At 36.4% G+C, this 19025-nt stretch overlaps 1 protein-coding gene across 1 annotated transcript in view; it reads left to right on the top strand.

Annotated features, from left to right (window-relative positions):
• The window catches only part of GRK7 (G protein-coupled receptor kinase 7), a 476155-nt gene that overhangs the window by 297929 nt on the left and 159201 nt on the right, over positions 1-19025 (top strand). Inside the window, exon 3 of the mRNA XM_044071009.1 lies at positions 1082-1353. Coding sequence (XP_043926944.1) covers positions 1082-1353 — 272 coding nt within the window. The remainder of the gene's footprint in view (positions 1-1081; positions 1354-19025) is intronic.

Here is a 19025-nt window from a genome sequence, read left to right as displayed (position 1 = left end):
CTTTTTTAGTATATGAATATCTACCAAAACAACTGTTATCTGAGGCAGTGCCACTTGCCATTAGCTATCTGTTTTTAATATGTTTTCCTGTATGTTTCTTGGATATTAAGTGTGTATTCATAACTTGTTTATTGTATAAATATGAAAGAGGGATGGACTTCCATACCATCTGACTTAAAAAAGTATGTTTTACAAAGAAAGTAGTAGTACCTTGAAATTGTGTACCCGAAAGCTCCTAGCAGCTCGCTGAATCACATTTTAGTGAAAATCTTTTGTTAAATATTTTACTAAATCAGAAAACAGGAGTGCAAACTCCTTTATGTGTCATGCTCCACAGTTTTATTGTAGCTCTGAGGACACACAAACCTGTGCAGGAGAGGACGTCCCTATGGTTGTGAAATTTCAAGATTATAATATATAAGAAAGGAATACAAGGGACATTCTGTCCTGTGAAAACAGTAAGCTATTACCATATTTAAATCCTGTCTTTTTTTAGTTTACTTGACAGTTTCTTGAGTACATTTGTTGAAGTGTGTTTCATAGAAAAGGAGTAAGTTGAATCACTATGAGTCCAGATACTTAATCTAACAAAAGATGTGATCATTGGTTATTACACCTGAATGTTTTATTTCCATCTCTTGCTTCAAAGAGTTTAACCTAGAGTTAGGACCTAGGCTGAAAAATACCTAAATATGGCTACTTGTTATAGGAATGGGTGGCTACGTAGATATAGTGGATAGTGAACAAGCGACATGAATATGCATTGAAATTAATATACATACACCTACAAAAATATTTCCTAGGAAAATTCAAAGTAAGTCAGACAGTATCCTGCAGGATGATTCAAAGTGCATAAATGGAACAATCAGCAACTACTGTATTAAAAATACTCTCTCCAACATTATGGACATCAGTGCCAGTATTTCAGAAGAGTATGCAGTATTAGAAAGTGCCTTGGCATACATGTAGGTCAAACAATAAATAAGAGAAAGTGCACAATCAGTAAACAAAATAAAATAATTAATTTATGTGATGAATGTGGTGTAATTGTTTTCATCCTTGTTGAACATTTTCTTCACAGGCTGGAACAAATGGTTATATGGCTCCAGAAATTCTTCAGGAGGTGGATTACTTATATTCCGTGGACTGGTTTGCTTTGGGGTGCAGCATCTACGAGATGATTGCTGGCAGAACTCCTTTTAAGGATTTCAAGGAAAAAGTAAGCAAGGATGAAGTCAGGAGAAGAACCTTAGAAGATGAAGTAAAATGTACCCATGTGAATTTTACAGAAGAAGTAAAAGATATCTGCAAGCTGATGTTGGTAAAGAACCCAGGGGATCGTTTAGGAAGCAGGTATGAGGGAGTTTCTCTGCATGGATTACATTTTTACTTCAATTAATATATTTTTTAGAACAACTTCACTTACACCAACTAGCAGAACTGTGATTACAAGTCCAAATAAATGTATGCAGTTTTCAGCAGTAAAGGTGACTTTCTGACATCTGATGCTATTTACCAGTGTTCTAGGACTATAGTAATTAATTTAATTATGTGGATTGGTTAGCCAAACATCCCACTTATGCTGTGCTGATGAGGTCATTAGAAGACCGAAACATGCATGTCCACAGCTAGTGGGGTTTGGCTTTATTGACTTGAATTTGTCTATTAACACACTTAAAAAGAAAAAAGTCATTGGTGTTCAGAACTGCCATATGGAGTTGTTTGCATATATCCTATTATCCTCTTTCACAAGAGGTTTTAAGGAATCACACAGTGAAAACTCTAGATTGGCTAGGATTTCTTTGTAGTTTTTACTAATTGGTTTGGCTGTATGTCCTCTTCACTCTTTCATTTAATTATTTGGATAACAGTAATGACTTTGGATAAACAGTAATGACAGTACCTCCTACGTGGTTCAAGGTCATCATTTTCATAGATGATATATAACATTGGTTTTCTTTACAATAAATCATATAATTAAACAAGTTCAAATTACACAATTCTTTCATGTGGGCTGAAGTCCCACCCCTGTGCAAGAGAGATTTATCCCTGTATCTCTGTATTTTATTTGACCAACTATGAGATGGTACATTCAAGCCATAACATTTGTAGGATTAAGCCCATTTGATGAAACAGGCTTGTAGTATCGTGGTTCATAGAAAAGTGACCCACTCACTCAAATGAAGTCCTTAGTGAGAATTTCACAGTGATGCAGCAGTTAATGTTGTCACCCCACAGCAAGAGTTTCTCTGGTTCGATTTTCGGCTGGGGTGCCTTCTGTGCAGAGTCTGCATATCCTCTCTGCGTTTGCATAGGTTTCCTCCAGGTAGTCCGGTTTCCTCCCACATGTGAAAGACATGCATTTGGAGCATTTCGTCCTGGGCCTCTGCTGAAAATAGGCTCTGTCCTAGTCAGACTTTCCCGGTCAACAATTGACAAATAAATAAATAAATTTTCACTTGATGCCTGTCAGCGTAATCAGGATTATGACAGTATGCCTAGATTTTATGTTGTTTATTATCATGTACACATCAATAAAATTCTTATAGGTATAAAAACATAGAGAAGTCATCTTTACAGGTTTAGAAAGACTTAAGCCATCTTTTTTACAGTATGACTAAAATAATATATACAGCTTTTGTAGTGTATGATGGAGCTTTCACGTGTCTTTATGTCATTACTCTATAATAAAGAATGGTTATTGCATAAATATGAAACACAACATTTGTGAAAGTCATTGGGGAATGATTTAAAAAGATAAACCTAATGAAATGTAGAAAAGTTATCAGTTTGTGCAGCCAGCCATTTTTATGGAGCTAGAGAGAGCAGGAGTATCTTGACAGATGCCATTTTCAGTTTGTACAAAACTGTAACAGGGTGGCATCTTCCAGAATAAATCATATTGTTTCATCAGCCTAAGATGCAGTTGCTGATTAAATTCTGGCTATTCCAAGTTTCATAACTGATATCACTGAAAATGTTTTTCTTGTATCTGTTTAAAATGTTCAGATAATGGCTGTAAATATGTGTGCATGTTTACATATGTACAGTCTGGGTACACCACTGCATGTGTAGTGGTAGTAAGCTAAGATGACACAGAACACAATGAATGTGTTTACAAAAAAATGTCTACAAACTTCACAATAAGCAAAGATATAACAGTGCCAGCAAGGTCCTTATAAGTGCAGGTATAGTAACTGGTGTAGTAGATAAAATTAAAAAAGAAATTCAGGCTTGATGGTGCCACATGATATGCTTTCTGTTTTTCTACACAGACACAAAGAACCAACACTAATCCTCTGTCTGTCATATTAAACAAAATGTTGGCATATGAATACAGCCTTGTCATATGGAGACAGGCTGTAGTTATTCTAGTTCAAAAAGCCCTTCCTTACTGTGAAGACAGGTAACTGATTTGCATGCGGACAACTAAGACTTCCCTATCTAACTGCCAAGTCTGTCACTGAGTTTCATTACATCCCTCACTGTCTTCAGAAGGCTGTCTCTCTCACCACAGATCCCATGGCTTTTCTAGTCTGTCCTCCCACTGAGTAGTAGATTCTATATCCCAGGCCAAAACATTTATTTTACTTTACTGCCCTTCCATTTTTGTCTCCAGATAAATAAAATATCCAGTCCCATTCTTATCATCATATCATCTGCTTCCTTGCTTACTTTATGTTATCCTGTTCTGAAGTGTCTGTATTTTTCATCCTTGTGCAAATGTGGTCTTTCAAATTGTGCACAGGAATGTAGGAATGTAGGTTATCACTAAATGTTCCAAGGGATAACACCAGTTTGTTTCCTGCTAGTTATGCCTTTTTCTAAACATCTTTGGGTATCTCGCCATTTCATGGATGACCAATGTCTTTGCTATTGATTTGACCAGTTTGGATTATTCCCTACTCTAACATTCATTTACTTGAGAATTAGTTGTAATAGTAAAGGACACAACAGGTCTCCCCCTGAATGGGAGCGAGATTCAAAGAATTCTGGAAAATATGAAGGCTGGCCAAATTCAAGTTAAAGAATCAATTGTTGATTATGCATCCTATACCCACATCTTAGCATGTAGTAGTCCTATTTACTGCTTTTTTCTCTGCTTATTAATATTTTGATTGTATGCTTTTTATCTCTTTACTTGTTTTTTTCATATCACCTTAAATTGCATCATAATACAAAAAACTGAAAAGCCTGTACATGCATTCCAGTCATACAAAGAAAGAAACAATAAAAATTCACACTCGGGCATTAGATGTCTGGTACACAATCTTCTTTCAGCACTTTATAAATTGTCAAATTAACCTTTTTACAATAATATCTTCTTTTTTCCAATGGAGCTGTACATATAGAGACCCCAGCTGATACCTCCCATTCATTTCATGATTGATACGAGAGTTCTACATCAAAACAATCATGTTACTTTAATAATCACATATTCTGGTAAATGTCCATCATTTTCTTAAAGTGATATTTATCATCTAATCTTTTCTACACCTAATTATGTTTATATATGATTCAGAATCTTGAAAAAAATCACATCATAATCTACACGCCTCCTCTTTATATCAGTAATTAACATCAGTGAAATCCCACCACCTTATCCAGACCTCCCATATTTTACAAACAGGTAATCACTGCTTGGTCTGTTATTTGAAGACATAACATTGCTGGAAAATCTTATCCCATATTCTAAACCACTTTCCTCACATCTTTAAGTATGTTATGATTAACATTTACTAAAACACCTATAACTAGGCATAATTCATGTACTCAGAAGTGTTTAAATAATTAAGGTATTTTGAGACATAAGCGAAGTAACAACCCTTAATCGCACTTCACTGTATAGCCAAAGATAAATTTGAGATTTTCTTGTTTCAATTTAAATGACTTGCCAGGGCAGGAGAACTTAATCCCATGTTAATCCCATGAATTATTTTAAGTGATAGTGTTATATTGAGCCTATCAGTGTAATGGCATGTTCTGATAATTCGTACAGTACAGCTGTATAGTCACACATTACTGTGGTTTTCTGTCAGTATACTTTCTGTATTACTATGAGCTTACATGCATACACTTTTTTACCATCATTGTTCTCTCATGTTTCCCATGTATCCTCTTGCTCTGACTGTGGTTCTTCCTCCAACAATTTTTTGTATAAGTACTAACTTTATTGGCTCAATATAATTTTACAGCTTAGTAGAGTTTATTTTTTCTTTCCTTAATTTTAGAGCATGTGATCACTACATCTGTCCTCAATATTGCGGGAGCTCTGCCACAAGGCCCTACACCTACAAGTTTAATGAGACTTTTGTCATTGTTTCCTATAAGGATATTTATCTTGAAGAACCTTGCTGCGTATTAATGAATCAGTTAAATATATGCCTGTTCTGTGAAATAGTAGGACCCCTTACTATGTTGGTGACTGTCTCATTTTGCTTGACCAGTAGACTATACTGCATATGCCAGGCATGTAGTCTCAGGAAATGACAGAAAACCTGTTTTACTTGCATCTCTTTGTTAATTGCTCTATCTGCCTATAAAGTGATTGCTATCAGCTATACATTGACCTATAAATTGACCTGATCTGATGACAGGCAAACTATAATGTAATATGTAATATTATGATTCATCTACTAAACACAGCCAATGAATAGAACGTGATACTTAATGCATTTCATAAACCAAATGACTTCTCACTTAGTATTTTTAAGAATTGTTCCTTTTAAATATCCAGTTAATTCCAGGCTAGCCTCTGAGCCAGAATCCTTCCCACTGGAACAGAGGCCTGAAGAGTGGGTTATCCCCAAGAAGGAAGAGCCACACTGCCCTCATATCATAGACCAGGACTTGACATCAGAATTAAATCATTCTCTATGCATCTTATGATATAAACTCAAAGATTTCCTGAACAAACTCTTAGAATGCTCTGATAAATTAGGAATATACCCCAGTCAGCCTTGTCAAAAGTAACCTCAAGGTCACCATCCTTGCCAGCCAAGATAAAAAACTCCATATTCTGAGCATGCAGGGACACCCTCATTCTTAACACCATACCTCTCAATCTCTTAGATCAAGAAATCTGGACAAAACCGTAAATAAAAGTGGGACAAAGGCCCAATAATAGGGACAATTTTTCAATATTGCTCTTAAAAACTTAGAAATGTGATAGAATAACAGAGTTTGCATTAGCATGACTTTTCTGAAGGATATGAAATCTGAAACTCAAATGTCTGTCATGATTTTACAACTTCAGTCTTTAATGATTTGTCACTAATTTGCCCAAAAACCACAATTTTATGAAAAATGGATCAAAAATATGAGGCCAAAATCTGAACATTCTGCTAAAATCTGTACAGTTGAATTCCAACTATCATTTCTGTCATATAAGAACATTATCACAAAAGCAGTTTAAAATAATTTCTCCAGTTATTTTCATAATCCGAACTGTTTTGAAAATTGCTTATGTATACAGCAAACTTCCAAACTGATCTTAAAATATCAATGTAAACTTAAAACATCAGCTGGAAACATATAAACTTCACTCTTAACCAGTGTAATGCCTAATAACATTATAGTCACTATCTACAAATACCCAAATAGAGCTATTAAAACAGTAGTACAATTATTCATATTTAAAAAAGCAGAATAAATCAAAGTTATCCAAACAGTGCTGAGGATATTCAGCCGCTACACCCAGCTATATACTGCTTTGACTCACTTGTTGTTTCTGTTCTGCTCTTTTTCTCTCGCACCTTAGAAAATACCATATTTTCTCCTGAGTAGAGCAAACTACAAACTCCTGTCCATGGTCAACTGCATCCGTAAACCAAACTGTGCCACTGTAAAAAACACCTTTAATGACACTGTATAGGCCAAGTGAAATTTAATTCTTCAGTGTATATTACCATATAACCTTATAAATCTGAGCTCCTTGTTCTGATGTTTGAATGATGGCCAGGTTTGATTCTCTGAGCCTCCACTTACCTAACTGTGCGACTCTGAGCAAGTCACTTAACCAGATATTGTTCCTGGGCTGGGTCTAAAAAAAGAATTTGTATAGATCAGTGCTCTAACCTGGTAAACAAACAAACAAATAAATAAATGGAAAGGTTATTATCAAAAAATATTTTCCTTAGTCCTATATCATAAATTTACAAGCTTTCCAAAGTTATGGCCAAAGATGTTCTTTAACATCACCCAATTAAGAGCAAACCAAAATATTTCAAGAACAGCCAGTTAATAAACTCAAATACAATGAAGATACCCTGTAACCACACTTTAGCTTTATACACTCCAGAAGCCATACCTCTCTATCATCCAGATTCTCACAAAACAGCCAGACTTTTGTCACATAGTTTTAGACTGTTGTCCTATAATTTGTGGGTTTCTGTCAAATGACTGAGGATTGAAATTAATAAAAATGACAGGCATTTGAGTTTCAGACTTTGTATCCTTCAGAAAATACACGCTAATGTAAGACCTGTTTTTCTAGCAACTGTCTTAATTTTAGAAGAGCAATATTTAAAATCTGTCCCTATTTTTGGGCCTTTGTCCTCGCATTATTTTTGCCTTTGTTTAAAATTCTTGCTTTAAGAGGTATGAACATTCTCCCAGGACATTCAGCCACAGTTTTACCTTTATATACGTTAAGCATCTTAACATTGTTTTCTTTCTTTGATATTCTAACCAAGCGTAGATTCTTTTTTACGAGGAGAGTAGAATCTAGTCCTTTCTCTGAAGTAATGAAATCCACATTTCAACTTGGAACAACTAGATAACATGCCACTAAGAATTCTGCAAGCTATTCAATTATTCATTAGAGAATTTCCTTGGAGACCAATTAACCAAAGGCCATTCAACTTCACCCAACTGTGAGTACTAAAATTGTAACTGTATACAAAATAAAAACTGCTGTTAATCATCATTTTAATCAGTTTAATTATAATAACCATGGAGCACCTTGAGGTGATAGCCTATCACAGGAAATGTCACAATATCTCATCATTTCTTTACTGTTTTTCAATTATAAGGCAAGTAAACAGCACAAAGAATTTGTATTATGTGACTGTATAATAATAAGTATAATAAATTGCAGACAGGTTGTTCCGTTGATACAGAGGTTTTGATCCTGACTACACAGCTAGTGACCTAGTTTGACTAATGATCATGCACACTATAGGATTAGCCAGAGAGAGATGTAATGAGTAGTCAGTGCCTGTTGGCATACATGTGGGAAGTTATTTCTTTGTGGCATACATGTGTGAGGTTATTCCTTTGTGGCATATATGTGTGTTGTTATTTCTTTGTGGCATACATGTGTGAGGTTATTTCTTTGTGGCATAACCTCTTGTGCAGACTACAGGATGAGCTGCCACATAATTTACAGTCAAATAGCTAGAATTAATTTTGTTGAGTACCATTTTAAAAAACACAGCTGGTCAAAATGGTACTTAACTTATAGCAGAAAATATAAAAAAAAAAAAGCTTTGTAGGAGGAATGCCCCATGTCTCATTGAAGAGAGACTTTTCATCTTGTCTGTAGTAATTAATTCAGAGGTTACTGCTTCATGTGTTGGGGGGGGGGGGGGTTAAGCTATTCCACTGATGTGCTGAATTCAGAGATTTTTTTTTCAAAATCTGATTTAATTAATTGTGATCATACGCCCTGAGCTAATGAAACCTACTACTATCATGCAACAAGACAGGTATTGCAAGGCCTATCTAAAGCATAGAGATGGGCCATACAGGTGTATGTGGAAGCATACATGTGGTGCATATGAGGGCATTGTAGCCTGTATTGCCCACGAGAGACCTACTACTCAGGAAGGCATATAACAAACCACTAACCACTGCACCTAAGAAATCCACAAGCTCTCATAATGGAGGGAACAGCCAGGTGGTTAGTAAGGGCTAAAGAACAAAAAGGTACGTAACAAACTACAGAGAAGGCAAAATGCTGAATATCGGTTGCATCATATACAGTGTTCATTGAAAAGTATTACGGCACAATATACTGTTACGGATTCTTACAATGTACAGGTGATGAATATAAGTATTTCAACAAAAAGAAAGAAAAATACAGGTAGATCCTTGCAATGAAGATATTTAAAATGGTAAATAGAAGCAAAACTAATGTCAAATACAGCATTCATATGCCACACAGGTAACAATTTTAACAGACTGATACTACAAGCAAGAAGTATCTATATTCGCTAGTAAACATTGCTGCCATCTTTAGATTATCATTTCTGGGAGTACTTCATGGGTGCTTCATTTGTTTACTAAACCTTTTATGTGGTACAATGTGAAATGTCAGAATGCAGACCAGCAGACTGTGGCAAATACGAAAAATCTTTATTAATGTTGTGCTAAAAAGCACAAAACAAAGGGAAATAAGAGCAAACCGGTTTCAGATGAAAAACAAATAGCCTTCTTCAGTGCATGAAACATCTATATGACATAAACAAATTCCCTTATATAGACAGCAATTAAGGCTCATTAACTCAAGCTGATTATTAGCTAATACATAGCTTAAAAATGCTCATATAAACCGGGAGAGAATAAACCCCCCAGTTTAATAATCCATTTCCTTTCCATATTATTAAGAATCTGATGCCATCCAAACTTGTTTATTTTGTTACCCTTGACCCAATCAATAATGGTAGAGTGAAAAAAATGCCTTTTTATGTGTGACAGTATGTTTGTGAAGAGCATTGGTTATTCTATGGTGCCTAATATCACTAAAATGCTCTGTGATCCTAAACTTATAAAATGCAGAGCAACTGCACGTAGCCAAATAAACAACCCAGTCAGTTTAACAATTAACAAAACAAGAAATTTGGTAAACCTGACTGGTGTTCCTGCTACTGAATTCCTTGGTCTTACAAACATTGAGACAATATACACAATGACCACATGGATAACAACCAATTAGTTTATCCTCTAGTAAAGAGGATTGGACCAAGGATTTGTCAAAACTGCATCCATGTTTATAGTGACTGAAAATAGATCCCATATTCTTGCCCTTCCTAAAGGAAAAATGGCATTTGTTTCCCAAAAAATCAGATAATCTTCTATCTGCCATCAAAATATTCCAGTGTCATTGCACAGTATTTGTTAAAAGGGCTGAATTCCTACCATAAGTTGTTACAAGGTGAACAACTGACTCTTGTTCCTGAGGCTTATTTTTATATTCCAGAAGAGAATCCCTAGACATAGAATCCAAGAAAATATTATGGGAGCTATCATAGATGATATGCTCTTCAATATAAGCCATAAAAAGATTGGCATATATAGGGGCAAAAGAAGCCCCCATAGCCATTCCCTGGATTTGTAAATAGCAAGCATCCCGATATAAAAATACATTCTTGGTAAGGACATGTTCAGCTAATCCTAGTAGTAATGTATTAAATCCCGGTGGATATAAACCGGATTTCGAAAGCCAATAATCCAAAGCATCAATACCCAACCAATGAGGAATATTAGTATATAGGGCAGTTGCATCCAGGGTACAAAGTAACCATCCCAGTTCAAGTTGTGATTCAGAAATAATCTGAAGAAACTCAGTAGTGTCTTGTATACGTGCACGTACCAACTTGAGAAGGGGCTTAAGGTACTTAGTCAAACATTGGGATAGTGGTTCCATCAAAGAGCCTCTTCCAAAAACAATAGGCCTACCAGGAGGATTCCATGGGTTTTTGTGTATCTTAGGGAGAAAATAAATATATTGAGACAGGGAGTCCGGCACAGATAAATGATAGAATGTATGATATGAAATAATTCCCTCATCTTTGGCCAAAGAGAGAAAAGCATCAATCTGTTTCTTAAAGGTCGGGGTCAGATTCAGAGGTAAGCATGTATAATAACGTCCATCTGAAAGTTGCCTCATAGCTTCAGCATTATATTGAGACCAATCTTGTACTACAACTGCCCCTCCTTTATTGGCTTATAAAATAACCAAATCATGATTATCAGCCAGTTTCTTAATGAATTGAAGTTCAATCTTTGAGAGTTTATTCGAACAGACAACAGACTCCCTAGAATAAAAATTAATATCCCTAAGTACACTGTCCTGAAATAACTGAACTGTAGAATTCATAGGTGGTGTAAAAGTGGATTTATGGTACCTGAATTCATCCTGAAACCCTTGGGAATCATGATCCTGAAAAAACAAACGTAAGTTAAGAGTTCTACAAAAGGCAATAATGTCACAAGCAAAACTGTCCTCAGAAACAAAAAAGCCAGGTATAAAGGTTAATCCTTTATTCAAAATATTCAAATGTGCAGTGGGCAATTCACATGCAGAGATGTTTAGTACATCTGAATTGGTTATTTCTGTGCTAACATTTTCAATAACCCCCTCCATATTGTCCAACCCGTTTGTGCTTCCTGCAATGTCATGATATAGCCTGTGCATACAGATTCTCCTCAGGGTGACATGGTTATGAAATTATAAATTCTGTCAGATCCATGTGGCATAACTTTTCACTGTTAATCCATACCAATTTGGACCTCGTGCTCAGTTCTCTTTACGTACTCAGTTGCACTTTCAAGTGGTAATAGCATTTTTGCTTGTTATTGAGGTCAAACTGAATTTTTTATTGTTTCCCACTAATATCTTTCCTTTAGGTTGAGCTGTGATACAGAATCAGAACTGCCTAGACATAGTAAGGCCTTGTTGTGTCTAATTATGGTGGCTGCCATAAAAAGCAATTACTAGAAAATGGAAATCAAAGTCTAAACAAACTGTATTATAAGTAGTGAATATTGTAAGTGAGATAAAATAATTGTAAGTGGGATCTTTAGAAAGGGGTAGCAGCAAACTACATATAAAAATATGGGAATTGTGGGAATAATCCATGTTGAATAATGTTTTGTTGGAGGGCTAAGATTTAAGGGAAGGCAGGAACTGAATGAACTGTGTAATATTTGATTGACAATGACTGTATAGAAGATTATATGTGATGTACTTTTGCAAATGAAAATATGTCAGTATAGTTTGTCTTCATTTATATAAATGTATGATTGCCTATAACATAAGTGATAATTCAGTAAAGATGTTTTTGTTTAAAAAAATATTACCTTTAGGAATCTGACTGTCCATCCATTATTTCTTGACAAAGTTAGTCAGTGATGTTCCTAGTTTTCTTCAAGTTCTTCAACATTTCTGAAATGAATTCCTTCCAGATGCATTCATCTGTCTGTCTTTAATTTCCAGAATTCAGAGTTCTTTCTAATTAACTTCATCAGTGAAAGGGTGATGTTTTGTACCATGCAGAACTTATATAATAAGGACACTTTCTGTGGGTCTTTAAACCATTTGTGAGACAGTATCTATCTGTAATGGCGGGGTGAACACCTCTCAACCAACAAGCACAAGAATTCTGGACAAAGCCAGAAATAACATAGGTTCAAAGACCAAAAATCATGGACAGATTTTAAAATATTACTGTTATAAACTTAGTTGCTAGTATAACAGATTGTGCATTAGCATGCATTTTCTGAAATATATGATGTCTGAAACTCAAATGTCTGCTGTTATTTACAGACATTAATCCTCAATGATTTGATAGAAAAACACAAATTTTATGAGGAACAGACCAAAAATATGAGGCAAAAATTTAGACAGTCTACAAATTCTGGACATTTGAGAGGTATGATGGGGTGAAGTTGGATAGTAGCCTTGTGTGACTGAGAGCTCTTCTTTTAGTTAGAATTCTGTCAGTCTAATCACAGATGATATTAAATTGATGGGCATGTAATTTTTCAGAATATCATTCTAAGCATGTTGTACTTTGAAAGTCTGAAAGTCTTTTTCCATTCTTGAGGAAATTTATTAGAAAGCCGAGTCAGGCTGTCTCCCGGGAATACTATACATGGCTGTATAGTCCTACTGAATATGACCCATTCAGTGTTTGATAAAGTGTAAAGCTAATGCTTAAATACAATTCAGTTCCTGTCAAATGAAGGGAAGGGTATTTTAAATGATGCTGGGAGAATTGTCACCAGCACTTTAAACATAAATCACTTGTGTGCTATTAAACCGTTTGCATGCGCAGCTGACAGATTGTACAGCTCTAGTTATTTCCAAACTAATAATGGAAATGGGGCACTAACTAAGCAGCCTTGATATTGGAGGAGAGCAGAAATATTGAAGATCATGCAACAGGTCAGTTAGGAAGCATGAAAGAGGCTAGGAAAGGCTTACCTTTTGGAGTAGAAAGAGAAAGTTCCCAACGCTATGTTCCCATACTGCAGTTACATTTGACAAGAGAATAATCTGCATTATGAATGGCTGAAACAGACGTAAATTGACAATTATGCACTGGGCATTGAGAGTAATAGTGACATTGAGAATTGTTATGTCAGCAAACAGTCATTCATTTGAATTTAATTTAATCATTTAAAAAACAGATAAGTTATTTGATCCAATGTGTAGTTTGAGTCATGACATGGCCACAAAGGTAATGGTAAAATTGATCCACATGAACAGATTGTTAGGCAGTCAACTGATATATATTTTAACTGTGGAAGTAAACCTGTGTACATGATAAAACAAATGCAGATATGGGGAGAACATGCAAACCTTTCTATATACAACTAACCAGAGGTTAGGACTGATCCTCACAGTTATGAGAAGGGAATTTATGCCCTGAGCAATACTGACATCAAAACATTCATGTTTATTTATAACATTTAAAATATATCTGTTACCTCCATACCTGAGTTTATTAAACATAATGAATTCCAGAGTCTTCACTGAGATGCATATGCTCTGTTAGCATCTTTTGATGTAGCTGTGTTGCATAGTACCAACATTCTTGTGTTCTAAAACCCAAACGTGATGCAAATAACTTACCACTTACACAATGTTTTACCATGAGCATGTCAATTAACTTCCATGTGCTTCCAAATCTCCCCGATAAAAGGAACTTCTCTGATGAACCAGCAGACCTAATTTGTTAACAAAGTAATTAGTAAGTGAATAATTTTTAAATGCTAAAAATCTCTGTCTGACTACACTCTGTTTCTCTCTCTCTCCCATGGGCATCCCTCAGTAGTGTGCACAACTTCCCTTAACCACTTTCAAAAGTCCAACAAAAAAATACCTGAAGCAACTGCCTGCATGCAACAATGTGAAGAGCAGAACCCCATATAAACCAGTAAAAACTACTGCAAGTCCTACTTGTATCAACAGACTGTGAGCAGTGCAGATCTATTATAATATTCTCTCTGTGATACTCCTACTGATTCTTCTGCTATGCACACCACTGGACCCCTCCCCCCTTTTCCTCCCATTTATTGTAACAAATATATACAGTTTCCCAAAGCTTTGCATTTATTTTATATTCTACCCCCCGATGCTCTACTAAGTCTGCTTTTGAGTTCACATAGATAAAGAGATGCCTTTAGATACTGACCTGGGCTAGTTGGTTGATTGTTTTTCTCATCTCACAGTTTTCTACAAGTCCTGGTTTATAGCCTCTCCCTTCTCTTGTTGTTCTAACATAATTATCCCTTAAGATACCCTCAGAACTCCTAAAATATCTCAGTTTAGTAAAAGCTATTATCTGATGCAAAAGGAAACTAATATAAGCTCAGGACTAAAAGTGAATGCTGTTTGTAGCATACGTATTCTCTGCCCAAAACCTGTGATACCAGTAAGGCAGCGTATAACTTACATGCAAACTACCATCATATCAGTCTACCTGATTGTTTTTTTTTCTTGATTCACACACCTCTTCCAACTGGGCTAACCTGCTATGTTCAGGCTCACTCCGCTCCTCTACCCTACCACCATTCCCACCCACCCCTCTTTCATTACATTTATACTCTGTACACCATACCCATTCCTTTTCCTCCACCCAATCATCCACTCTAATTAACACCTTTTTCCTTGACAAACACTCCTTCTACACTCTCCTCTCCATAGCCTCATTTCCTACCCCCTTCCTAGTCCCATCCATTCCCTATCACATACTCCTACTCTCATCTTGAACCATCTCCTCCCACTCTCATACCTTATAACACTGCATATTAGCCATATCTACTACTCATTCTCTCTCTACTCTATCTCCTATCATGTAGGACCTCTATCTCTCCATCTCCTTTCTCTTCTTCCTCTCACTAACAACCTCCTACCATACTTCACTTTGCCTTCAACCCCTCTCTCTCACCCTCCCTCCTACTCTCAACACCCACTCTAGCTATCACACATATTTAGGCTCACCATCACTCTTCCCCACCTCACCATCTGACCTCTTCAAAATTACCACTTTTTCTAGCTCCTCTCCCCACTAGTTGGAAAATTCAATATCCTTCTACTCTGAGCCTATGCTTCTATATTCTCGTGTTCTTTGACACATTTCTCTTGGATGGGGACACCCACCTCAACCCATGACCTCCCACCCCTTGCTTGCACAATACCTCAACACTATCCTCTCCCCCTCCTAACTACACTCCCCTACCTAAATCACTAAAAATGTTCTCAGTAAATATTCAAAGCATTGTAAATAAAATAACAGAACTGCACTCTTGGATTTCTAATTCATCTCCCTACATCCTAACTCTAACGGAAGCCTAGCTTAAACCACACATCTTCAACTCAGAAATCTTACCTCCTGGCTACAATATGTTTCACTCAGATATAACCAATAAGCAAGGAGGGGGTTGCCATCATCTATTCTGAATTACTTAACTTGTCCCCTCTCTCCATTTCTGTTCCTTTATTCTCTCCTGCTGAAATTCTTGTCGTAAATTGTCACCTAAACTCATACAAAAAATTTGCCATTGTCTCTATATACATTCCTCCTGGCAATAATATTCCAATCCTAGAGAACTTTCTCTCCTGGCTCACTCAACATGTCCCTTATGAAACCATCATATTTGGAGACGTTAACATAGACTGATCTAAATTCTCCACCTCATCCCCTACCCACAGTCTCTACCTCCATGGATTTCACCAACATATTTCTACCCCCACTAGAACTAACAAAAACTCTTCTGGACCTACCCTTGACTGGATTCTTACCTCAACTCCCAACCATTACCATAACCCTGGCATACTTCCAAACTCTTTAAATGATCACTCCCAAACCTTTATTCCTAGAGTGACACATTTTCCTAAAGACCGTACTTACAGAATATGCCAGAACCTCACCCACTTTGACCAAGACACTTTTAACTCTAAACTATCTGGCATCAATTGGTACTTTCTATACCACCGCCCTCTCAATGAGGCTGTAAAGTCCTTCAAAAAGATTTTCCTTGACACTCTTGATTCTATTGCCCCTTCTAGAAAAATCAGAATTAAATCCAACTATGCCCCCTGGCTTACAAAACAAACCCGACTGATTATGCACAAAAGAGATAGCACGTGGAAATCCTGGGTTAAAAATAAATCCCCTCCTTTGCCTTATTTCAGACACACAAAGAGCTCAGAAACCAGACCAAAAAACTAGTCACCAAAGATAAGAGAGCTTATTTTTCTAACCAATGCAGCCCTCACAAAAATTCAAAAAAATTTCTGGACCTCCATCAACAACCTTTTCCACCCAGGTAAACTCACTACGCCCAACCCCTTTCCTCACAGCACTGTCACTGAAACTGCCACTCTCCTCAACAACTATTTCATAGAAACTATCCAAAAGCTCACACAAAATAATACATCTCATCCAAACCTTCTATCACCTCTTAACAAAACTCTTCCCAATACATTTTCATTCTAACCAGTCCCAATTACCACTATTAAATCTCTTCTAAATAAACTTAAGCTTTGCTCCCCTCTGACGACCAACTACCCTCCCACTTTCTAAAAATAGCTGCACAATCCATCGCCTACCCTGTCACTATACTTATTAATCATTCCAATTCTCAGGCCTTTGTCCCAGATATCTGGAAGTCTTTTTATACAATTCCTCTTCACAAAGGCAGCAACTCTACGGATCCCTCTAACTTTAGACCCATTGCTATCCTGTCACCCCTTACTAAAATTTTAGAAAAGTGCATCCATCCTCAGTTAATCAAATAACTTCTTGACAACAATCTCCTTACTCCTACCCAACATGGCTTTAGACCCCACCATAGCACAGCCAATGCATTACTCTCCTTTTACTCAAACAATAACTGAAGCCCATGACAATAACTTGCTCATCTCCTGTCTATTCCTTGATCTTTCAAAGGCCTTTGATACTGTCTGTCACTCTAAATTCCTTACTAAACTTGCAACATATCTACCACAACCTAAGAACCAGAACACTGAAACAGTAACTGTAAAGGAAACAACTCCATAGATGTCAGTTCAAAATCACCACTTTTATTCCACCAACTGATTAAGCATTTTCGTCTGCTTATAGCCTAGACTTCATCAACTGACATCCGTGGATTTGTTTCCTTTCCAGTTACTGTTTCCTTACTAAACTTTTTGATCTACATCTCTCTTCCTCCTCCATCAACTGGTTCTCTAGCTACCTCTCCGGCAGGCAGAAATCTGTCCACTGGCAAACTGTCCTCTCTCCATTCCTCCCTGTAAATACTGGAGTTCCCCAAGGATCGATTCTAGGCCCCCTTCTGTTCAACATATTTACTAACAAACTTCACTCTGCTACTAACCTCTCTACACTTCTACAATATGCCAATGACTCCACCCTTATCACCTCTGCCTACAACATCCCTGAACACCTAGCTCTCACTCAACAAACCATCACCTCTGTCAAAACCTGGCTCTCTGATGACCAATTAATACTAAATCCCCCCAAAAGACTAAACTCCTTCTCTTCTTCCTTAAAACACTCACCCAGCGCAAACCCTCTTTCTCTATCACCTCTCTTATTAACACCATCATCAAACCCAAACCCCATACCAAACTACTTGGAGTAATTATTGATGATGAACTAAAATTTGATACTCATATCCAACAATGTATAAAAAAAGACCCACCGGAAACTTGGACTTCTCTATCGCAACCAGACATTTGTGTCACCTTCTTCCAAACCTTCCTTTGGTCAGTCGCGTCTTCTACCCTGTCTTCTCTATGCTGCCCCTGTCCTTACTAATGTTCAAACTTTACTTATCACTAAACTAGAGCAAAGTATCACAAAATAGCCAGGTTTGCCTCTAATCTCCTCTATAAATCCCACCTCTGTCTCGCTCTTAAATCACTCCAATGGCCAGAATTCTCAAAATAACTACTTCTACCCTAACTTCACATTACACACTATATCCTGAATGACCCCTCTTCCTACCCTTCCATTTCCAACCTAGTTTCCTACTACAGCCCCCATCATTACTTTCGTACTTCCAGAAAATACCTCCTTGACATATGTAAACCCAATAAAAATACAGGAAAGCCCCTCTACAAATACTCTGTAGCACATGCTTGGAACTCACTCCCTCAAAACATAAGAGGCATTCATCAAAAACACCTGTTCAAAAAAGAACTTAAAATTTTTCTTCAGAGTATATGGTCCTGCCCTTGTCTAACTACTTGATCTAGGCTCTTCTCAACATTAACTACTTTTCCCTATTCTACTCTTTACTTCCTTGTATTTGCTTCATATACCTTTATACCTCCCTCTCCCCTCACTTCCATAGCATACTGTATATATCCATATATATCTTTATTTAAAAAAAAACAAAAACTTGTTTTGATTGAATGGTTTATCTATTTGTATGTACTTATGTGTGATATTCTCTAGACCTGTCAATTGTTATTTAACCTACTCTATGTACCGATATTTTCTAACTGTTGATTGTGTTATTATGTTTCATGGTGGTTTTTATTTGTTACTCTTATTTTTATTTTTGATTTGATTTTTATTGTAAAAATATGTAATACTTCTGGAGCTTTTCTCCTCAGGTCTCCGCTGAAAATAGGCTCCTGGCTCAGCTGAACTAACCCGGTTAACAAACGTCAATAAATAAAATAAAATAAATAATAAATAAAATAAAAATGAAGTAACAGGATTTATGAAAGAGACAAGGACTTAACTAATGTAATGTTTGTGCCTAGTGTCACTTCAGAA

The sequence above is a fragment of the Protopterus annectens genome, chromosome 5.part0, assembly GCF_019279795.1.
Source record: "Protopterus annectens isolate FY-2018-M chromosome 5.part0, PAN1.0, whole genome shotgun sequence".
In the NCBI taxonomy this organism is placed as follows: domain Eukaryota; kingdom Metazoa; phylum Chordata; order Ceratodontiformes; family Protopteridae; genus Protopterus; species Protopterus annectens.
Note: the sequence above shows the minus strand (reverse complement) of the source record. Positions and strands in the feature narration are given on the sequence as shown.